The 22,744-nt window shown below is 50.7% G+C and overlaps 1 protein-coding gene across 1 annotated transcript in view; it reads left to right on the top strand.

Moving 5' to 3' along the window:
• ARHGEF6 (Rac/Cdc42 guanine nucleotide exchange factor 6) overlaps nucleotides 1–22,744 on the top strand; it is a 33,505-nt gene that overhangs the window by 10,080 nt on the left and 681 nt on the right. The window contains exons 4-21 of the mRNA XM_010226590.2: nucleotides 1,669–1,796; nucleotides 2,190–2,391; nucleotides 4,759–4,829; nucleotides 6,266–6,360; nucleotides 7,953–8,048; nucleotides 8,454–8,576; nucleotides 9,912–10,050; nucleotides 11,931–11,990; nucleotides 14,119–14,265; nucleotides 15,210–15,296; nucleotides 16,316–16,394; nucleotides 16,857–16,990; nucleotides 17,321–17,446; nucleotides 19,467–19,487; nucleotides 20,327–20,420; nucleotides 21,338–21,427; nucleotides 22,200–22,299; nucleotides 22,392–22,446. Coding sequence (XP_010224892.2) covers nucleotides 1,669–1,796; nucleotides 2,190–2,391; nucleotides 4,759–4,829; nucleotides 6,266–6,360; nucleotides 7,953–8,048; nucleotides 8,454–8,576; nucleotides 9,912–10,050; nucleotides 11,931–11,990; nucleotides 14,119–14,265; nucleotides 15,210–15,296; nucleotides 16,316–16,394; nucleotides 16,857–16,990; nucleotides 17,321–17,446; nucleotides 19,467–19,487; nucleotides 20,327–20,420; nucleotides 21,338–21,427; nucleotides 22,200–22,299; nucleotides 22,392–22,446 — 1,847 coding nt within the window. The remainder of the gene's footprint in view (nucleotides 1–1,668; nucleotides 1,797–2,189; nucleotides 2,392–4,758; nucleotides 4,830–6,265; nucleotides 6,361–7,952; nucleotides 8,049–8,453; nucleotides 8,577–9,911; nucleotides 10,051–11,930; nucleotides 11,991–14,118; nucleotides 14,266–15,209; nucleotides 15,297–16,315; nucleotides 16,395–16,856; nucleotides 16,991–17,320; nucleotides 17,447–19,466; nucleotides 19,488–20,326; nucleotides 20,421–21,337; nucleotides 21,428–22,199; nucleotides 22,300–22,391; nucleotides 22,447–22,744) is intronic.

Here is a 22,744-nt window from a genome sequence, read left to right as displayed (position 1 = left end):
GGCAGTTGTGTAACAAGGCGAGAGGCCGAACTGAGTCACCGACAGCACCCGCGTTTAGCACGGGTGTTGTCCCTCATCCCGGCAGGCCGGGGCCGCGGGGGATGCTGGTTTGCCAGGCAGCAGTGCCTGGCAGTCACAGGCCTCGTGTGTCCTTGTTGTGCAAGGCGTTGGAGAGGGCAGAGCAAAAGGCAGCCCCCCTCCAAAGGAACCGCGGTTTGTGTTGCTCCTGGTCCGGTGCAAGGCCGAGATGTTTTTCTATTTAAGCAACAATTCTCTGGGGAGAAGAAAGGGCCTGGCTGAGTTCCTGTAACTCCCACCAAACTTCCCTTTCGGGATGTTTTTTCCATATTGACGTTGAGACTGGAGGATAATGGGCACATGGCAGCCTTATGGTCTGTGTTTGCTAGTTCCTGCACACATATGTGGCAGCAGCTCCTCTGGAGAGAGCTTGGTCACCTTGTCCTGGTGCAAAACATTCACAGAAAGACCCTGTATTTTACAGGGGAGCTGCATGCCCAGGCTAGGGAAGCCAGTGGACTGCAGTCTCCTCTCCCCAGGCTTCCCAGGTGGTTCGTAGGCACAGATAGAAAGCAGATTTTTAGGAATACAGAAATGTTCCTAAATTTAAAAACAAGGCATGGAGAACTCTAAATTAACCATGCACGACAGTTTACTGAAATGGTAATAGTTGCCTTTGCTTTGTTTGTGCCTGATGGCGCAGAGGATGGAGATGATTTGATTGCTTTTCCACGTTGTTGTATGAAAGGCAGTAGCAGAGAACTACTGGAAATTGCAGTGGCTTGAAACTTGTGTTTTTGCTGCTCTGCAGCATCCAAGCAGATTTCTGCGTTGAGTGGCAGGAGGTTCTGTAGTAGCTGATACTGCCCTTTGTGCTGAGGCCCCTGATAACAGTCTCAGCCCAAGGCAGTTGTGACTGGGAAGTTTTTTTAACCATCCAGCAAGTTTTTTCAGTAGCAACATAGAAACAAATAATTAATCGTGAAGCAGAAGTAAGTGTCAGAGCATCATCATCATCTCCAGCATCAGGCATGAGGGGTCAGGCTCGGTCCTTCCTGTGAGCTGCCACTCTCCTGAGGGTGACACTCTTGTCCTTCCTCCGTGTAATCTGCACCCGTTACTCGCATGGTTAATGGCAGCAGTCCATGAACAGTAATCAAAATTGCGCATAGCGTTTTCCAGCTGTATAATGAACCCAGGAGGACTCGTCTAAATAGGGAAGCAATTGTGTGGAGCAGCTGCTCAGCGCTCTTCCCCGCGCTGCCAGGAAGCCCCCAGCAGCTGCAGTGGCGACCGAAGATGCTCACGTGTGAGCTAATCTTTGAAATACCTTCAGCAGTGCTAGCCTGGATGCCACCAACATTGTCACTGGGGCAGCACTTGGCTCAGTGTGGGGTTAGTTAGACTGACATAGCCTAGGGGAGCCTTGAGATGCAGCTCAACTTACTCCGTCGTGGAAGAGAGTCAGCAAAACTGTCAGCTCTGCACAGCCGCCCTCCCTGCCCACGAGGGTGCCCACGTGGGAGGTGCACCAGCCGCTCTGCTCTGTTAGATGCTCCTGCAGCCGTTGTGCCGCTGTTGAGTCGCTGAGCGTGGATGGTGGGGTGAAGCACAGCGGGTGAAACACAGGCTTTGTTTTTACCTCAGCAGACCAGCCGTCCAAAAGACCATGTTCTCAGCTCTCGTCCCATAGCTCCACAGCTGAAGATCCCCACGCTACCTCCAACGGCACAGCTTCACGGGCCGCAAGGGTGTTAAGGAGACAGTCCAAGGCTGTGGTAACCTTTATTTAAAATCTAATCAAGGGTTTGAGGGGTGTGGGTGGTGCCTGTGGGTCGAGCCTGCCAAAATGACCCTCTGCCCTGGGCTCCATCACAGCTTTGCTGCCCCAGCTGGAGGTTGTCCGGCAGCTTCTCCAAGCCTTGGTTCTCCTCTGTGAGATGAGGAGCACCATGCTTATCTGCCTTGCAGTGCACTATGAAGCTTAGTTAATATTTGGGAGGGACATTTTGAATCTCTGATGGGAATACTTACAGAAGAGCAATAATACTATTGGTGTTAAAAATGCAATACTGAAAAGCCAGCTGTAACAACAAGAAAAAGCAGTGGCTGGTCCTTGTGCTTTGCCTTTTGGATTCTTTGCTAATGTTTTTCCGTGTTTCTTTCCATAGGAGATGACCGAGAATGGCAGTCATCAGCTGGTGGTAAAGGCCAGGTTCAATTTTAAGCAGACCAACGAGGATGAGCTCTCTGTTAACAAGGGAGACATTATTTATGTTACCCGAGTTGAAGAAGGGGGCTGGTGGGAAGGGACACTGAATGGAAAAACAGGCTGGTTCCCAAGCAACTACGTCAGAGAAATCAAATCCTCCGGTAAGCAAATTGCTTTCAAGGGCTGACTGAATGACAGCAGTATAATGCAGTGCAGATCCTTATGCCTTTGGGAAATTGCTGCTATTTATTAAGGGCTGTTAGTGTGCTCAAAGCAAGCGTGCTAATGGAGGTATGAATGGGACCAGAAGGGGAAGACTCGCCTTTCGCGTGACTCTCCCTGTTCTCCAGTGCTGCGTGTCCAATGCCCTGTCCAGGCAGGAGCACGGGCAGGAGCAGGGGCAGCTTCCAGCACGGGAGGACGCGGACGAGCTCGCTTTGTGGCTCTGCCTCGCTCCCTTTGTCGTGGGGAAGCAGCGGCTCTTTCCAGCAGCTAAGCACAGAGTTACCTTTTGTTTAAGGCCTTTGTTGGCCTATGTTTTTGGCTCTGATCCTGCCATTTCTGGCAGTGGCAGAATGAATGCTTGTGATCTCCATGAATAAGCCAACAAAAACTATGTGGCCATAGGGAACAATTCCCTGTTTTCTTGTGTAGCTATGGTTGATTTCACAGAGTACATTTTCCCTCCAGATGCATCTTCTGCTGCGAAGCTGGAGGCAGTGTCACGAAAAGAAGAGAGAGGGAATGATTGGTCTGATGCCATTTGCCTTCATTGCGCTTTGCCTCGAGTGTTGGTGGCATTTTCTGAGATGTGCTTTTAACCAGAGGTGCAGTGATGATGACGTGGGCGATTCCCCTGGCTACCTGCCCTGTGGTGGCCCGTGTCCATTCAAACCGCTCACCCGGCTGGGTTTCCCGCACCACTGAGGGGTAGTAAACTTGTTTTTTAAAACATCCAACTTAAATCTCCTCATTTGCATTGAGGACTTACCCTCAACAGAGAACCTTTATGTGTCAGGTGCTGTGCTTAGGGACCAGGATCAGCCCTGACCTCAAACGCTGGGAGACATTGGGAGTGGTTCGCAAAGCGAATGCAGAATTTATAACTCCTGCTCCCATGCTTGGAAGCAAAAAAGCAAAATAGGGAAGAATAAGATTAATGAGCGATCCTGCAGAATTAGGCCAGATTTTATTTAAATCTAAACGAAAAGGAAAATCATTGTTAGAATATCTCATCTCCCACTGTTTTCCTCTGGGAAATGATGTCTGAGCTGGAGCCGGATGTTACACATAGATGGAAGGCTCGTTTGGCACAGCCTCTGAATGACTAATTAAGTCAGCGAGTGGAGAAGGGAAACGTTTTGAAAAGCAGAGCAAACCCTGGTCCCGTGGGGGAAGTCAGACGGGAGTTCATGGAACAGCAGCACCTTGGAGAAGCAGGGGACGAAGCTCCCACTGCTCCCTATGGGTGCCTGCCAGATTTTTCCTTCTGCAAAGCCTTGCCCCCTGAGTCCTCCCTCCAGCCTCGATGTGGCAGGAGGGTTCATTCCTCCAGGGTGACAGGGAAAAAAGCCAGCAAACTGTCTGCTTGCTGCGGGACACGTGCAAGTGGCTGACACAGGGACTGTGTCCCCACGTAGCGCTCCCGCCTGCCACGGCCGCTGCATCGCTGCTCTCCGCAGCCTCCGTCCGAGCTGCGGGCCTGGTCTCCTCAAGCAGTAGGGGACACAAGGGGGAGCTTGTCGTGGGGCAGCGCGGCGCCCTTCGTGCGCCCGGAGCAGGGCTCCCGCGAGCCTGTAAATGAAGCACAGCGCTCAGGGGCCGGAAGCGACAGGAAGTTCCGCAAGGGCAGTCATTAGAAAATACATCAAGCTGTGCTTTCCAGGGGCTAGATCTATCAACTTCAGCTTCTCCCCTGCCGTCAGTGTGGAAGTGCTTGCCTGCGAGCCGCTGTAGCTGCAATGCAGGGCAGAAGTGCCTGGCGGGTTTCGGGCTCTTGCCGCGCAGACCCATCGCCTGCAGTGGGTGAGGGTCGCAGTCAGGACCCGCGCGCAGGGCCTCGCACCAGGGACCCGAGTGAGTCTGGAGGAGTGACAAATACCTGCGAACTGCCTGGAGCAACCCGCTATGCAGCGCATTGGATGGACTTACAGTTTTAAAACCCGAAGTTGGCGGGGTGGGGAGGCCACGCTGAGTTCCAAAGAGCACCAGCCACGGAGCTGCTGCCAGGGATATCGGAGCAAACCTGTAAACGGCAGCGACGGAGGCTGCGCTCTGGGCCTGGTGCGACTTCCCCAGCTGCCCATGTCGTGCACGCCTTCAGTTTGCTCCTGCTTCTGGAAAAGCAGACAAACAAGCCCTGTAGTTGAACTTCTGTGTTTACAGAAGTGGAGTTTTTGTTGTTAGTGGGTTTTTTTTTTTGGTTTTTTTTTTTTTTTTTCAGTCTGCTGGACATGCCAGGGCGGCAACATTCCTGTAGGATAATGGGGGTTCTGCAATATAATTTATTGATGTATTTCTTTGTGCAGATAAACCACTCTCTCCCAAAGCATTAAAAGGACTTGAAAGCACTCAGCTGACAAAGAATTATTACCCTGTGGTAAGTTTTAAAGCGCTGATTGTACATTTTAATAAGTAGCATATTATTAATCTTCTGAACTGGCTCCTTCCCTTAGAAATCATTGAAGCAATTTGTAACAATTGGGGATGTGACTCTGTATTTAAATGCAGCTGTTGCCATTTCCTTGATTCAGGGTGCTTGCTGGGTTGTCGATACAATAAACCCCAAAAGGAAGATGCTGCAAGATCTCTAAAGGAGAGCTTGAAGTAGACAACTGAGAACTCAGCAATTTTGAGATCAGTGTTGGAGAAAAAGTCATTACGTTTCTGTTCCAGTCCTTTCCTTTGAATGTCAGTTATCTTCCTCTAATAGAGATGGGGAGATAATGAATTGTGTCACAGAGCAAAGCAAGCCAAAGTAGAGCTCTGGTCCACGATCCCCTTCTTTGCTTTAGCTGTGGGGGCTGGAGATGTTGCACTCTGAGCTGTGTATCCTGCGCTTTGCCAGGAGTTACAGCCCTTGGAGAAGGGGCAGCTGCTGCAGTTCACAGCCTGAGCTGTTCACTGGAGTTGGTTCTGGAGGTCAACATGCCAGGCCCCGAACTGCAGCAGCAGAAGGGGTAGAGAAACATCTCCTTTTCTGCCACCCTGCTCCAGGAGCAGTAATGTCTAGCAAACGGGGGCAGGTACCTTCCTGCTGTGTCCAGCCTGGAATAAGCCCTTTGGTGCAAGAGAACTAAAATGCCTGCATGTGAGCATCCCTGGCTCTCGGCTCCAGGGGTGAAACGTGTTCATCAGCATGTCAGAATATATTTTGAAAGAAAGCAAAGCGGGAACAGCGTGCCCGGAAAGCTGGGAACCACCTCCACTGTCTCCAAAGCCCCATCAACACTGTGAAGCTGGAGATCGTGGAGGCAGTGGGTTCGACTACCCTTCTGCTGGAGACGACCTCGCTGCTGAGCTGAATTAGCAGCACCAAACTGAACTCAGCCCTTCCTCAAAGGGGCAAGCGAGCTGTGCTCTGGCTTGAAGTGTTGCAGGAGCCGTCTTCGTTCTGGCCACTGTTTCATTTAAACGTTGCCTGCCTATGTGCAGACGGTGGTCCCAGGATGCATGCACAGACCATTTGTTTGCATTCCTTGGCAGCCAGTTATGCATGCAGGGTTAGGCATGAGGCTTTTGGGGGTCAAATACAAACCTCAAATCTGAATTCACATTGTCTTCATGCTTTGCCAGAGAAGAAGGAGCAGCCCTTAACACCCATTTTCCAGGACTCCCCCAGTTTGCAAAGTGAAATCCATAAATTGGATCCCTAGGGCTTTTCTGAGCATTCTGGGTTCTGTGTTAACAAATGTAAATGCATTTATGGACTTAACATACAGTTCCGTGGTTGCCCCATGCTTGGAAGCTGATGTCATATTCCTGTAACTAGTCACTAGTACTAAGCTCTACTCGGTCCTCTGTCTCTCACCCTAGGTGTTGCAAAATATTCTGGAAACAGAACGAGATTATGCGAAGGAACTCCAATCACTTCTGGGAACTTACTTAAGACCCCTCCAGTCTTATGATAAGTAAGATATAAGGACATCTGAGATGGACAGAACCCTGTAAATTGACCATAGTTCATTACTTTTCCGCTTTTGAATGTTTAGGGCCTGTTACTGCTCTTGTAAAGCCTTAGAACTTCTCTGTGAACAAGAAAAAAGACTATGTTTGTACAGGTTTCTGCTCTTCCCTATTCCTCAGTGGTTGTGCAGGCATTCAGTTGTGTTCGAGATGGGCATTTCTTTTTGGTAGTTGCTGACTGTTACAATTCATCTGCAAGCTCATCTGTGACTGTCCTGGCATGCATGTTTCCTGGCGGCATGCCTTGCATGGCTTCTTCCTTTGTAATGTGTCTTGTTGTGGCTTCTCAGCCCCAAGTGGCATCGCATAGTCATCTCTTCCCTTAGCGAGCCAGGAGGTTTATGCTCTCTGGTCAGCTTGCCGCTCGCTTAGTCCGAACTGCTGCTGAGCAAGTCAGGAGTCCCCATCTATATTGTGATCTGCCTAAATTGTCTCCTTGTTCAGAAAGAGCATGCTGCTGTCCCCCATGGGCAGAGCAACATTTGGACAACCAAGTGCCTCTCTCAAGGTTTACCTATGGTAGTAGGTCGCTGTGTTTTCCATCGGTGCTGGCAAGCGTGCTCTGGAGTCAGCACACACCCAGTCACGTCCATGGGATTGCTTCATGCTCCCTGCCATGATGACAGTCAGCTCGCTGCATATCAACAGATTTGCACCAATAGATTCAGTATGTCTAAAATACTCAGTGTAGTTAGCTTTATCCCGGGCCGTTCACCTCAGCTTTGCAGTTGCCTGCCCCAACAGTGCCCAGCGCGGGACCTTGCCCGTGGAGCTGCAGCGGTGCTGGGGCAGGAGCCCCTGGGCCGAGCGCGCTGCCCGGAGGAGCGCTCAGCCCCGCGGCATCGCGGGCAGCAGGCAGACGGTTACACATCCCCGCTCTGGCGAGAGGAGACAGCCGTGTCTTCAGGCCCGTCTGTTTAAATCTCTCCTTCCTTCCCCCAATCTTCGCATGAGATATCTTCTGCTATGAAAAATTCTCATCCTCTCAGCCTCGCTACCCCGCAGGCAGCGAATCGCTTACGATTGCGAGGCAGTGACAGTGAGGCGCTTGGCTCTGAGCATGACAGGAGCAAGGGCATTACCTTTGGCTAGGAAAAACCCAGCATTACACACGGAACAGAGCAAACCCTAGTGAGGGGCTGCATTAGGAGACCCTCCTCGCGTAGGAAAACCCACGGCATGAATCTGTGAAGACAAAGCTGTCCCTGTGTCTGTGCACATGTCTCCCTGCCCACCCTTTTAAGAAATCCCATCTGTCTGTGTCTATTAGACAGCTAAATTTCTGAGAAGATTAGTGTGATTAAAATCCAATTAAGTTAATCCTTGACAGCAGACATCTTCTCCAGGAGGTTGTGCTCTGTAGCTCACAGATCATGGATTTTGGTATTTTTATCATGTTCAGTGATGTATCTGGGGGAAACGGAAATTTCTGGGCCCTGTTGAAAGGACAGCTTACAGATGCTGTGGGGATCCTCCTAAAAGGTCTGCTCAGAGGCACAGCATTTCTTTGATGCTAATTGTGATTTTATCCTTTTAGGCTCAGTGCTGTGGACATCGCGGCGTTATTGGGAAATGTGGAAGAAATCTCTGCGTTTCAGCAAACGCTGAACCAAGCTTTGGAAGAAGTTGCAAAGTAAGCTCCTGCTGTGGCATTGGGGGTGTTAAGCTATTAGACTGTGTCTAAAAATAATAGAAAGACCCACTCGTTAACATTCATCCTGGCTGCTGTCTTAGGCTTGTCACATGCAGAAGAAAATAACAGGATGGAAGAAAGGCAGCAGATAGTGCTTTGAGAGGAGGGAAAGCAGGAGAAACTTTGCCATTTCTACTGTTAAGGTGTCTGCTGAAACACACGACACAGAAGTGCCACAAGCCTAACGACACAGACATGGGCAGGGTGGGAGATCTGGCAGGCATGAGGGTAGGGTTGTCAGTGGAAAGAGGGGAAATTATCCCAGGTGGTAACATCCCCCGAGGAGGCTGGAGACCTATCAGGGCAAGAGCCTTGATGTGATGGTTGGTGTGTTGGTGCTCGTAGGCTCCCTGAGAACCAGCAGCGAGTGGGAGGCTGTTTCATGAACCTGATGCCCCAGTTCCGCTCCCTGTACCTGACGTACTGTGCTAACCACCCGTCTGCAGTCAGCGTCCTCACGCAGCACAGGTGAGTGAGGGAGAAGGAGATTGGGGTGGAATTTCCCCCTTTAAAAAGTCACTTATGTTACTGATATGTGACCATCGTGGCTTTTGCACAGGATCTTGGCAATAGGGTATGGAGATAACGGAGATCCTGCTGCTGGGAAGAGGATGGGGGCTTTGGTCTCTTGGGCATAGCCCCTCAGCTTCAGCTCCGGCAGCTTCAGTCAGCTCATGGAGCTGTGCTGGGCACAGAACTGTGCCATCAGTGTTCAGAGCTGGGCTCGCAGGTTCAGTCTATATGTGCAAGACTCTCATTTGATGGGTAAAACAGGAAACTCCTGTTTGCCTCGCTCAGCCCATGCAGCAGCATCTCCTCCAACTGTTTCTTGCTTAAGGACCCAGATGCTCTTTCAGCCCCGATGCTGAAATGCTCAAATTCTTGCAGATGGGAGTGTTTTCCTACATATGGCACTGTGGTGTGGAGCACATCACTGCAAATAGAAGATGCTAAGAAAATTTCCTAGAATTACTCAATTCTGATAATTCTGAGCTGCTGTTCTCAGAGGTCTTTGGTACATTGCTGTAATCGCATCTTCCTTCCACATATGCTGCCTGAGCAGACACCTGAATTTGGGTAATGTCAGGCTAAAGAGTGCGCAAGCTGAAAGGCTACAATTATGTCATGTCTAATGCAGTTTAGCCGTCCTTCCCACGGTGATGGGAAAGCCAGGACTGCAGCCACACTCTTTCATTCCTCCCTTTCTGTAATGGAAGCTTGCAATGTATTTACCCACCTGCTGAAATCCAACTTTAATCCAGCCTAATGAAAAGCCTGGCTCCTGAAAAGTGACTCATTCATTTGGCTCATTAGTCTGAGCCCTGTTCTTAAATCAAGCAAACAATCAGTTTTGGCAGACACGCAGCCGTGCACAAGCCGTGTTTTCCAAAGCCATGTGAGTGCTGCCGTTGGCCTCGCTGCTCCCAGCACGGTCCCTGTGCCCAACCAGCACATCCTGCTGTTGCTGTTGTGTTGATGTTGCTGTGACATCCTGCAGCGCAGCGTGAGGGCCTGCAGCCCCTGTGCCACCTCACTGTGCCAGGGGACTGGCACTGCCACCCGTGTAGCCCTGGACACTGCAGGGCTACAGGAGCAGCCGCCACGCAGCCTCCCCAGGAGGTTTGGTCCTGCCCAACGCTGAGCTCGCTGCTGCTTGCCTGGCTGGCCAGGTTTGCAGCTGGGGAGTCCCTGGAAGGGCCTTTGGGCTGCTTTTAAAACAGCGTAGCTCGCCAGGAGAGTGTGGGAGGCAGCAAAGCAGAGCCCTCGGCAGCGGCAAGCTCTCATACTTGTCTCTATTTATAGTGATGAGCTGGAAAAGTTTATGGAGAGCCAGGGTGCGGCCAACCCAGGCATCCTCCTCCTAACCAGCAGCCTCAGCAAGCCCTTCGTGCGGCTGGACAAGTACGTGACGCTTCTGCAGGAGCTGGAGCGGCACATGGAGGTAGGCGGCGTGGGGACGGCCGTGTCCCGTGGTGCTGCAGGAGCCAGCCCCAAGTGACACGAGGCAGCTCTGCCCCTTCCTCTAGCACTTGAGCACCACGCTCTAAAATCCCCTAGGAGGAGGAAAGGGCAGTCACACCTGCATGGGAAACTTTCAGCTTAAAAATAGGAAAGCAGTGGAGGGTGGCGAGGGGGATCTGCGGGAGGTAGTGCCTGTTCTGCACCCGTGTCCTTCACACAAGATGGACCAGTTCCAGCTCAAGCTGAAGCAAGAGGTCAGGGCCAGGCTAAAGCTGATGTTTATGTGCACAGTGGGTAATAATGCAGCGTTTTTATTAGGATTTTCTGGCATTCCTGGCCTGGCCCTGCCCACCCCTCCACCAAGGTTTGGGCTCGCAGGCCAGAGCGCTCCCGGAGCTGCCGCTGTGGCTCGGAGCGTGGCCACAGGGCAGGAAGGAGCACGAGCGCAGCGAGGGGAAGAGAAACCTTCCCAGTGGGTGACAGAGGAGCTCTTGGACATTCCTGTGCCGCCCACCCGCCGCTGTGCTCAGCGAGGGCGATGCACGTCTCCAGGGAGGACACAGGGAGGTGAGGAAGACGGAAAGAACAGTCAGGTTTTTTGGCCAGTTTTGCTTTTCCCTCTTCCAACATTATTTACCACTTAATTACTTGGCAAAATTAGCCATGCTCATTGAAATCCAGGCCACAGCCAGAGGATTAAAACCTCGAGACAGAGGCTTTTCTGTATAAGAGGGGGCATAATACTCTGCACAGATCTGTCCTGCTCCCCGCTGGCAAAGCTAAACAGCAAGGGCAGAGCTGAGCTTGTGTATGGCCACTGTGCCCAGCCAGACACCCAAGTGCCCTCTGCAGGAGGGTGTCCCCTGCTAGTGCCAAGTCCTTGCTGGTACCTCCACATCTCTGTGAAGCCTTGCAGCAGCGGTGCAGACAACCATCCCTGCGATGCTGTGGCAATGCAGCTGTGCCTACGTACCCTTAGACATGCAGCAGAGAGGACGTATGGCACCAGGGCCTTATGAGGAGGGTGCGCCTTCCAGAATTTTGTCCTCTGCCTTTGAATTCCTACTTCAGGACCTTTGCAGCAAGACCAGGAATCACAGGTCTCGCTTTGGTTTGGCCAGTCCCTGAGATTCTTAATATTGGATTCAAGCTGCACAGAGGTTCGGAGCCTTTCTTGCCCACCTTTGTGGCTGCTGCCCCCAGGTGTGGTGGCCACAGGCCAGCCAGGGAGAGATCAGGCAGCGCGGCACTTGGGGACATAGACATCAGCTGTTTTTCTTAGTTTCTAAGCCAAGGATGGTGGTAGGGGTCTCATTGCTTGAGTCCTTAGGGGTGAGGTTTTGAGCTGTGGTCTCCTGGGGAGAGTCTGGACATGGGCAGCAGCTGCATGCAGAAGGGAGGTATGCAGGATGGATGTGTGCCCTAGCATCCCCTGCTCAGCTGGGGACAGAGCAGGTCTGCTCAGGACAGCCCACATCCAGGACTGAGGGGCAGGTGGCCCCAGACATCCTCTCACAGCCACGGGGACCTCTGTGTCGTTGCCCCAGCTCCTGGTGGTTTGTGTGGCTGCTGGGCACAGGGTCTGCATGGCAAAGAGCTTATGATGTAGGGCCCTAGATGTGCAGGAGAAGGTGCTTGGAGAGTAGCAGCATGCGGGTGAGTTAGAGATAAGCTGCACAGGGTGGTGAGGAAGCCAAGTCTGGGACCAGGGGAATTTTTGTCCCTCCTGCTGTCCTGGCTGTTGGCACCCTGGGTCCTGCTTCCTCCAGAGCCCGGAAGCCCTGGGTACCCAGGGACAGTTCTGCGCTTCCCTGGGCTGTTGCTGCTCTTGCCTCAGAGATTTTTCTTTCCTTTCACTAGGAGGCGCATGCAGATCATGAAGAGGTTTTGAAAGCAGTCACATCCTTCAAGTCTCTTGTGGTAGGTGGCGATTCTTAAAATAGAGCACCCCATCTCAGGGCTGCGTTTCACAAAGAATGAGTCAAGTTTGGCATTTGTCTCCTTGTTTTAAGAAAAAAAAAAAGTCTTTTGGAGTGGAAAAGATGGTTTATAAAGACTACTTTAATTTCAAGGTTCGAGCCCAGAGTTGCCCCTTTGGTTGCACGTTCCAGCAGTCTCACGCTGGCTCTGTGGTCCCCCAGCAGAGGATCTCTCGCTGCTCTGTGCGCTGCGGCTGAAAGCCACGTGTGGGCAGTGCTGGTGGCGGGGCCTCTTTCATCTGCTTTTACCTCCGTCCCCTCGGCATTTGCCACACGGAACCGTAGCAGCCCTTGCTCATTCAGATGAGCCCTGGAAAGGTTAACGCTGGCGTCTGACTCAACCCTTGGGGCAAGGAAAGGGCCTCCCCCAGCCCACTGAGCGGCTGTTGATTTTGCAGAGATTTGTTCCGTGGGCATCAGCAGACTTTGGCTGCGTCGCAGGTATTTGTCACTGCAGGTGCCCTGGCCATCGGCAGCAAATGGAACAACCTGCACAAACAGCGGCAAGGGAATGAGTCAGAGAGCAAGACTGAGCCTATTTCAGTGAGCTGAGTTACCTGCACCCCTCCAAGTCCCCTTGCATTGAGATGAAAAAGACAGGGAAAAGCTATCCTCATGCACCAATGTTTTACTCGGCAGAGGTTTTTTTTTTTCGGTTAATGAGATGCTCTGTTCTCTCTCTGTAGCCACTAAATGCCTTTCACTATAACCACTCCAGATGTGGTCCAACTTCCTTCCTTAGCAGAGCAGATACAAGTTTTCAGTGCTTAGCTGTGTAGATAAAAGATGGGGAGGAGAAAGTTCATAGAAAACAGGAAAGGACGATCGTGTTACATTTACTTAGAAACTCCACTCCCTTTCCATTTATTCTAGTAGATAATAGAGGAATAATTCAGTTAAGTTGAAAGATGTCATTAATCTTAAGAAATACTTGTCAATGATAGAGATTTTTAGTTGAAATGTATACTTGGGCACTTAGCACTTCAGTGTAATTGTGGCATAACTAAAGTGATTCACTGTGGATTTGAGGTGAGATGGTAGAAAACCCTTCTGCAACATGCACGTGGCTCCCAGGGTCCAGGATCAGAGAGGCTCCTGAACACAGTTATGGCAGATGTTACTGCAGAGCCACAGCTTGAGCAGAGCTGTGTGGTTTGCAGTGATGTCTGCTCTACAGATTGTGATGGATCGTTGTGGATTTTTTTTAGCAGTTTGCACACTGTAAACTCTGTAGGTGAAAACTCATCCCAGCCTTGGTCCTGCAGCAATTTTTCCTCTTGGCAGAATGGTCGGTTAGAGCAAATTTTGCAGGGATTTGCAGGGTCATCTCTGCTTAGTCAGCAGTGCCCTCTGTTTGCTGAAAGTTGCTGGAAGAGCAGCCCCTCTGCGGAGCTCTAGCAGCCCAGAGCTGCTGCACCCTTCTGAACTGATGTAGCTTCCAAAACTGCCTTCTGTCCTGCTCCACTGCACTGCTGCAACATTGTGCCAAGATCCCAGTTTGGGTTTTGGAAGGGCAGAACTGGAAGGGTGTCTCCAGACACCAGCAAAATTAGTAACGTTTACCTTTGTGACTGTCTTGGTGTGGAAAATGCAACCTTGTGCTCTGAGGCAGAACTAGTCTGGAAAGAAAAGCGTGCTCAGTGCAGTTCGCAATTTCTTTGACATTTTAATGGATTTAGGACTTTGCTAAGATGTGATTTTAAACAAACTTCATGTGGCAGAGCCAAAGCAGACTTCCATGCAAGCTTTTCTGGTGCAAAGGTTAGTGCAGCTTTTGCAAAATAGTAGGCCCGATTGTACGTTATGTGTCACTATGTGAGACATATAGTCACATATAGTTACACATATACCGTGGGTCTCTCTATGCCATGGGTCTCTTCTGGGCTAACGATCTGAGCCCCGCAGGCAAATTCTGCTTGTGGTGCAATCCCTGGGTGCGCTCAGCACTGAGCCCCTTTGGCTAAAGCTGTCAGGCCGGGGACAAGGCTGGTGGCTCTGTCTTCGTGAGGATGCTCCGCGTTCAAGTCTGCTCTTCTGTTGATAAAAACTGCTGCCACTGTGATTTGCAGTCCCAGTGCCAGGAGCTGCGGAAGAGGAAACAACTCGAGCTGCAGATCCTCTCCGAATCCATCCAGTGCTGGGAAGGCGAGGACATCAAAACGATGGGAAGCATCATCTACATGTCCCAGGTTATGGTACAGTGCGGGGGAAGCGAGGTAAGTGCAACAGTCCTTCCTTCTGCTGGCAAAATAGATCCTGGCTTGCTCTTGGGATCAGCTGTACCAGGTGACAGCTGCTCTGACCCCAGGCTGGCCCAGTGCTGACACATAACGCCTAGTTCTATCCGTGTGAGTGCTGCACAGCGGGACTGTGCGTGTCTTGGAAGCCACGCACAGCAGTCCTGAGGGATTAGCCTCAGGCTGGCAATGGCACGCTTTTCAAACAAACACAGAAAAAGGAGTTTTAGTGTCACTTAGCACATCAATTTCCCTTCTTGCTCCCTGTGGCTTACTCGGAGAATTGAGAGTGGCCTTAAAGCGTGCATTAGCGTAAGCATTTTGCAAGGTCCTGTGCCCAGCCTGGCAGCTGCTGTGACCCGCCGCAGAGCTGACCGTGCTGTGGAAGTGGCTGGAGGGATTCCTGCAGTACAAGTGCAGGTGCTGGTCCTGAAACATCACATTCATGTTCTTAACAGGTATCATCCTGAAGGGTTAAACCCATGAACGCTGCATGTTTTGAGTGTTTACTACCTGGGACCTGTTACCACTGGATTGCTTTCTTGCTATAGCGACTTCCCCTGGGGAGGGAGATCTGTTAAACAACCTCGTAATTTGTAGTCCTTCCTGTCTCATTTGGGATATGAAATGTTGGGAGACATAAGGTTTTCTGAGGCACGTTTAAATGGTTGGAAAAGAGGAGGTCAGTAATATCTTTGGGATTAGCAAGCTGCAAGCAAAAATGTATATAGGCTCCCTCAGAGAAAAAAAAATAGTAGTGCAGTTAATACAGAAAAGCAATGCTGCAAAGAAAATAAGCCCAAGTAATCGGTTCGGATCTTGGTCTCTCTAAGGCTGTGATGCCAACCACAAGTTCCGTCTGCTGCGGGCGAGGGCTCGCAGTAGGCTGCAGAAGGCACTGACCTTAATTCCTGTACCCACAGGAGAAAGAAGAGCGCTATTTCTTGTTGTTTGCGAACGTTTTGCTCATGCTGTCCGCAAGCCCACGGATGAGCGGGTTCATATATCAGGTAGGCCTGCTTAATTTGAAGTTGCAAGGTGCTAGGTGTGAAAAAGGAAATCAGATATCTCTCATAAAGTTCAGATGCTCTGCTTGCTCAAAGCTCTCGGCCATGGTGCTGATGCTCCACGCTGAGGTAGCAGGGCTCGCTTTTACCGTGCGTGCCAGGGCACTTGCTGAAAGCACCTGGGTCCTGTCAGCCCATTAAACAGCTTATGGTAAGTGTCAGTGCTATGGAATTACAGAAAAGAGAAAAAAAAATCAAACCAAACCCTGCCGTTGCCCTACATGCTATTCTCAAGAATTATGTGGTGTGCAAGGAGTCCTGACCCAGCTGTGGGATTTTGCTCTGCATGAAGAGCCAGCTGACTGACAGCATTGTGCTGGTTTTGGAAGATATTCCTTTATTTTAAAGGCCACTGTAAACAGGCAAAATTTCCACTGTATGAGGCAGCCTAAATGATGCATTTTTTTTGTGTCTCACCTTCCTGAATGGCTGCAGTCAGACTGTTTGGAGTTTGTCTTACTGTAATTCCTTGGAGGAATAAATAACCTCCCAGAAAGGCTGCTGTTGTGCAGATGTGTCATTTGTTTTGTACGAGGGTGGCGAGGGAGGCAGGAAAAGTTTGGGAAGGGTTTTGCTGGGCTTAGATTATGTCCAGCAGTGGAACTAAGGGGAGTGGGCTGTTCACTATGTAAAGCAGAGGGACACGGGAGGCTTTCAGAAAGAACAGGGGAAGTTCGTGCTCCCAACTGCTGTGTAAAAGGCCTTGTACCTAGCGAGTTTCAAGGGTGATAGATGAGCCAGGAATGACTCAGTTGTCATGGGAGCCTCTTCTCGGGCGTTTGACCTAGTTGTGCAGAGAAATCAAGATCCATAAATTAAAGGAGGCTTTTTGTGTATTCTGGAGCCTTCACAAATTAGCTCTTAATGGCAAATCCTAGAGAGAAGGGAATCGGCAGGAACGAGTAAGACAAGACCTGCCTGGGAGGCAGATGCAGACACTGACTCTTCCTCAATCCTCCCAGGGAAGGCTGCCTCTGACAGGGATGACGCTGACGAAGCTGGACGACGCCGAAGGGAATGAGCACACGTTTGAGATCGCAGGTCAGTGGCACCGTCCTCGCAGCAGAGGAGCAGCTGCCCCCGGAGGCACCTGCTCTTCGCAGCCTCTGCGTCCCCCGGAGCCGTGGTCCCCCCTGCTCTGCGTAGCGCCCAGCTGCTTGCTAAGACAAAAGCTTTCGTAAGGGACACACTTTCAACAAGGGCCGATCATGCCCCCAGTGGCACTTTGTGCCTGGTGCTATTTGATGTCAGAGCTCCATTAGTCACTGAATTTGCTTGTCTTAACTTTAAACAACCTTGCACACTTTCATTCCTCAAGTTTCCACAGCTTTTTTGTGTGGACTGGGTGCCCGAGGCAGTCACATTTTTGCACTGGCCTCTCTGAGACCACTGGGCTTTGCAAGCTGAGGAGCTGCTTGCTGTCATGAGGAGTTGAGCGTATCTGGTGTTTCTTGCTGGGTCTATGCTGTTTTCTCAAGAAGGTTATTTAACCCTTCGCTGCAGGGAACATGATGGAGCGGATCACTGTGTCCTGCAGCAGCAGCCAAGACTTGCACGAATGGCTTGACCATTTGCAGAGGCTCACCAAAGGGACGTGCAACATCACATCCAAAACTCAGTCCTGGAGCGCGCATTCGGTAAGTGGTTCCCCGCAGCCTGTCTTGTTACTTCTGGCTTCTCAGAACCAGCTTGTCTCTTCTGCCATGCACCCTGGTAGTGAGATCATGTACATGTTTATACAACTGCAGTTGTATAAATGCTGCGGTTTTGTTTGTAACTATGTGCATGTTGTTTGTAACATGATGTTCACAGTCAGGGCTGCACATAACTTTTTTTTATATCCTGTCCCATTTTGGTTACAACCTCTGTGTCTCAAAGGAGTCCATAGCGAACCTTTGTCATTGCCCTCTGTTTGGATGCTTCACTTGTGGCTAACACCCTTCATTGTTTCTTACCTATTTTCTCAGACATTTAGTTCAACTGGACAGATTCGTGGCCCGCTGGAGCCTCCCAAAATCCTCAAGCCCTGGAGCTTGAGCTGCCTCCGTCCTGCTCCTCCGCTCAGGCCCTCGGCCGCGCTGAGTTACAAAGAGGTAATCCCTCCTGCGCATCATTTCATGGCAGGCTCCAGTGTCCATGCCCAGATTTCTTTTCCCATGGCTGTGTTTATTGCTGCTTAGTCGATGGGAATGCTAAGAGGAAACACTGTGCGGAGCTGCGCCCCGTCCTGCACACGTGCATGAAGGATGCTTGTCCCTGCAGCCGGCTCCGTGCCGCAGGCGCAGCGTGTGGGTCTGCAGGGCTGGGGCCCTTCCTCGGGGGTTTCGGCCGGCTGTCCCGGCTCTCTCCGTCGGAGGTCGGTGCAGGGATCCCAGGGATGCAGCTGGGATGAAACCCACTGGGATGCAGCAGCGTGCGGGATTGCTTCCCTCGCACAAACCCACGCCTGGGAGGCGGGAGGCCCCCGGGAGCGTGGGGAAACCCAAAATAAACCCCAGCTCCCGTTCTCCTCGCCTGCGGTAACTGCAGTGCTCTCCTTCCCTACCTCACGTTAAACTTTTGGGATTACTCACCCGTAACTCGGGTAACGTTCCCCTTGCTGATAGAGCACTCCGGTTCTGAGTCAGCGGCCTTTCTCGGTACCGCAGCCCTGGGAGCGCCGGTACCAGCGCTCCGAGCGCAGCCCGGGCCTGGAGCGGGCTCAGCCCCTGGCTCCTGCCGCACGGAGCCAACTCCCGCCAGGGCGGCTGCTCCGGACAGAGATTTTTGTGATGTTCTGTTCTCTTTGGTTCTCAAAATCCGTAAAATAATATATTTCAGTTTGGAAATCAAATTACTCCAAAATAATAAAAAAAAAACACCCTTAATCTTTGCATATTCTAAATATGTAACATAAACTAAACAGTTTCTTGTTTGCATGGTGAATTAAAAAATATAGGAAGGGGCTTTAATTTGAGCAGAAGTTTTTCCTGTATGTAAGTAGAAAGATTGCATTTATGTTTAATGTAGGCCAAAACCACAGATGGAGCGATATCATTAATACCACGATCCTTTGCACTTTCTCAACTATTCCCTACCCGCAGAGCTAAGGCTAGAAAGTCCCCAGGCAGTGAAGAGACTTTCTTTGCATTAGGCCTGGACTTGCAGTCATTTTGCCACAGCTGTTGGTTGGTAGGACGGGACCCGGTGGCCCTAGACTGCAAGTGGAGTCTTGTTACAAAGATAAAATAAATCCGAATCACAGAATGGTTGAGATTGGAAGGAACCTCTAATGAATATGAATTTCAAGGATTATTTGCAGGGAAGGGAGTGGGGGGATTTGATTAAAGTTTAAACATTTTCAGACATCCAGTGTTGCTTTAATTGGCTTCTAATAGTGCAGGATGGGATGGCACAGTTGTGCGCATTTCCTCATACCTTGCTGCATTCAGGAAACCCCAGAACCTGCTTACGTACCGCACATCACTGTTGTTATTTCCATTGAAATTGGGTCATTTTTCCTGTTCTGTTTCCAGTAATCATTTGAAATGACAAAGCAGGTGCTGTGGGTAAAGCGGTGTATCTGGATGCAGGTTAGCAAAGTGAGACAGCCTTGCAGATGATTTCTTTTCTCTTTATTTGTGTCAAGTAACCCGCTTGGCAGCAGGTGAAGGGTTTGTAACCTGGGCGTGCGTTCGTCCCGCTGGCCACGCGTGCAGCAGAGCCGCCGGCTCCCGCTGCGCCGGGGCGGCCACGCTTGGGCATCCAGGACGGCCCCGGGGCGTCCCAGGCGCGGTGGGACCGGACGCGTCCCGGGCGCTGCCCTTCCAGGAGCGGCTCCCGGGCAGGCGGCGCCTCGGGAGGCTGCTACTAACCGAGGGGCATGTGCTCTGGTTGGCGCCTGCGGGTGTCTGAATGCCGCTCACCTCGTGCTGCACGCGCCGTCCTTTCGGTTTTGCATGACACCGTGCTCTTTGCATGTCGATAGTGCTCTAAAACCGGGCCAGAGGGGGTGAACATTAATCTCAACACTAACCTTTAAGTGTGTTGTAGAACTGTGGATTTAATGGACTTGGTCAATAAAGTCATCAGCCTCTCACACTCATCTTCTCTTTCTTTGCATATTCATTGTAGAGGATGTCTTATATCTTAAAGGTAAGAGTAGATACATCTCTCTGGCTTGCTGTGGCTCGTTCCTCTCGTTCATGCTTCTCCTGCTTGCATGACCCTGATTTTGCCTGGCAATACCAGCATGCTAACATGACAGTCAGCTGTGACTGGCAAATATATCTGGAGAAAAACCTCAACAAGAATTTAGGACCATGATACTGAAGCTTCCTGGCATGCATTTCTATGCATTTCTGCCTTTTTTTTTTTTTTATAGGGAATCCTTAGAATTTATATTGCATGTAACCTACTAATGTACTAATTCTGTCCAATTGGCAAGACTCATAGCCCAGTGAGGGAGATAAAAGCTTTTGTTTCTTGCTTATGGAGTCATAGTAGACACTAACTTTGTGTGTTATTTTTCCTTCCCTTCATATTTTGATGGGGTATTTATACTCTCAAATAAATTGCGTGCCTTTAGAAACAATGCCATTTATTGACTGTTTTATATTAGAAATAAGCACAGAGTCAAGGAAATAAACATTATTGCAGCGTTTTCTAACAAGTACCACAGGGTTGGTAAAGGGACTAAGAGTGCTGGGAGTGCTTTTGGATCCTTTAGGTTCAGGATACCGGCCGGGGGTCGCGTTTGCTGAAGGGCTGTGCCGTGTCCCAGATCTGCAGGTGCAATTCCCGCTGCTATTGCAGGGAGCAGTGGTTGCCCCTGGGGGGAAAGTCAAAAGCATCATTTTCCCCACCTTTGTCCTTGTCTGCTTTGTAGTTCTTTCGTGTTGTGCGTAACGTGGATAGCTGTGTTCTGCCTAAGCTGCTCCTTCGTTCAAGATGCCTTTGGTTCTGTTTAAATACAGGAGTCTATTTCTCTATAGGATTCTAGCAAGAGTCCAAAAACAATGAAGAAGTTTCTTCCAAAAAGGAAAACTGAGAGAAAAGCTTCTGATGAAGAGTTTGTTATTAGGAAAAGTAAGTGTTGAATTTTTCTGTTCTTTTCTGAGGTTTCTGTTTGCTCAGTAGCTTCCACAGGGCTCTGAGAGCCTCCCTTCTTGCAGTAAATGCTGAGACACGTGAGCAGGTCCACAGGCTGCTGCTCACGGGAGGTGTTTGGAAGTGGCTACAGAGCATTCTGGAGTCAGGGAACCACTTCCAAGCTGTTAAAAGCTGCATTAAAAGCACATCAGCAAACAGTCATGGAAGGGCATCCTGGAGAGCATAGAACTCATCACAGAGAGCAAGATGCGAGCGGGGACAAACTCTCATCTGTCCATGTCGTCAGGTCCTGCATCGGTGTTGCTAGGGGACCAGGGAACAGAAAAGGGCCTAGCCATGCAGGGGTGCTCGCCTGCAAAGAAAGTCATCCCGACACCTCCCTGGAGCCTGTTTTGGGAAACTTCTGGTGGGTTTCATGTGAAAGGCCTTGGTCACTTTGTGAGTCGCTGCGGTACAAACCTGGAGGTCAGTTGTCTCACTCAAGAAGTCAGTACTGATGCAGTTTGAAGTGAGGGCTTCCCATGTCCCAGTCCTGCTCTGCCGCGCTGTAGCAGGTCTCCTGGGTGCACGTTTCCTCTGGGACCCCCGGCCAGGAGGGCTGCTCTGTCTACCCGCCCCCCATTGCTCCCCTCAGCCAAAGCCACTCCGACGCTTGCTAAGACAAGCAGCTGGAGGAGTGTTTTCCCACCCTTCAGTCATGGTGTGCAACGCCACAGGACAGCACAGAGGCAGAAAACGTAAGGAAGCTGCAAAAGGAATTGGGCAGATTTGCAGAGACGGTGTCAGCAGGGCAGCGACACACTCATCACTTTAGGGGTTTGGAACCAGGGCTGGGGGACGTGAAGCAGAGCAGTTGGCTTTTAGTGACAGCTGCTGCCCGCGATGCTTTACAGGTACCGCTGCGCTGGAGGAGGATGCTCAGATCCTGAAGGTGATCGAGGCGTACTGCACCGGGGCCGGCTTCCAGCAGGCGCTCAGCTCAGGTGGGCGCACAACCACATTATTTAATATTTCGGCTCCGTCTGCCGCGGTGATAACCCCTCTGGGAAAAAACAGATGGTTGCATCATACAGCAATCAGGCTTCTGCTAGGAAACTGTGTGGTGTTCAATCTTCAAGATAAGGAAGCTTCGCCTGCCTAGTGGTTTATTCGCCATTGTTTTTCTTCTAAACACAGAGAATGAGTAAGTAGGAGGGTAGATGAGACACAGCTACTTGAGCGGCACTTGTTAGGAATTAAACAAACCTAGTCAGTGCCTGTGGCTGTCAGCATGAAAACCTGATGGTAATCTCAGGTTGCATATAGCTTTAGAAAGGAAACATGAATATTATCTCTCAATCAGCCGCGTATTTAAGAACAAGCAGCTTCATAAGAACCCAACTATCTAACATCTTAAACTCTGGAAATAAAACTATTTATCACCACTAGTGAGATGTCAAATTAAATCAGTGAAATAGCAAATGATGGTGCATTTGAAGATGGGGAGCTGAGTTTCTTCCAAGGGCTCTTGACCCCACTCAAATAACTTCATTTATAACTAATGATGTTGCTTTAGGTGCACTGAGTGTTCTTGCAACCGTTGCGCTTGCTGCTGTGGCTGCAGGTCTGTTCTAGTATTAGCAGCCGTTCCCTGGCTCCATCCTCGCTGTATTTGCTGGGCTCGTGCAAAAAGCTGCCGGGGCTGCTAGTGCAGGGCGCCGTGCGCGGCAGGGAGAGCCTCCATGCCTCGTCCTCATGGGTCGTTCTTGCACCCAGGCTCCCGCAAAGACTCCATCCCCCAAGTGCTTCTTCCCGAGGAAGAGAAGATCATCATAGAGGAGACGAGAAGCAACGGTCAGACTGTCACGGAGGAAAAGTAAGCGAGGCTGCTCTCCCCCCGCAGACTCCCTTGCTGCTTTTGGGAAGGATGTTAAGAACTAAGTTCTGGGGGATTTCTTGTTTTTGTAGGAGCCTTGTTGACACGGTTTATGCACTGAAAGATGAAGTCAAAGAACTGAAGCAGGTAATCCAAGTGGTTTTGTTTGTGCTGTGGAGAGACCCAAAGCCAGCCAGACCAGCACCTCGGTGCTCGGGGATGTCACGTTTGGCCAGGGCTGACGAGAGACCCTGCAGATTGCAGAGACGATCCCATTGCTTGCGTTGGGAGCTGCATGGGGACGTGGCCACCGTGCTGCTTGGGTAGCGTGTCCATGCAGGAGCCAAAATTCTCCTTCCCCTCCGACTATTCTTTTTTTGGCAGCAATATGGTAGGTGGCAGGTTCTTGGGGGCTTGGGGAAAGCCTTCTCTCCAGCAGTGCCCT

The sequence above is a fragment of the Tinamus guttatus genome, unplaced genomic scaffold, assembly GCF_059628265.1.
Source record: "Tinamus guttatus ecotype Peru unplaced genomic scaffold, ASM5962826v1 Tinamus_guttatus_pri_ptg000287l, whole genome shotgun sequence".
NCBI classification, from domain to species: domain Eukaryota; kingdom Metazoa; phylum Chordata; class Aves; order Tinamiformes; family Tinamidae; genus Tinamus; species Tinamus guttatus.
The sequence above is the reverse complement of the archived record's forward strand: the minus strand, read 5'-3'. Positions and strand labels throughout refer to the sequence as shown.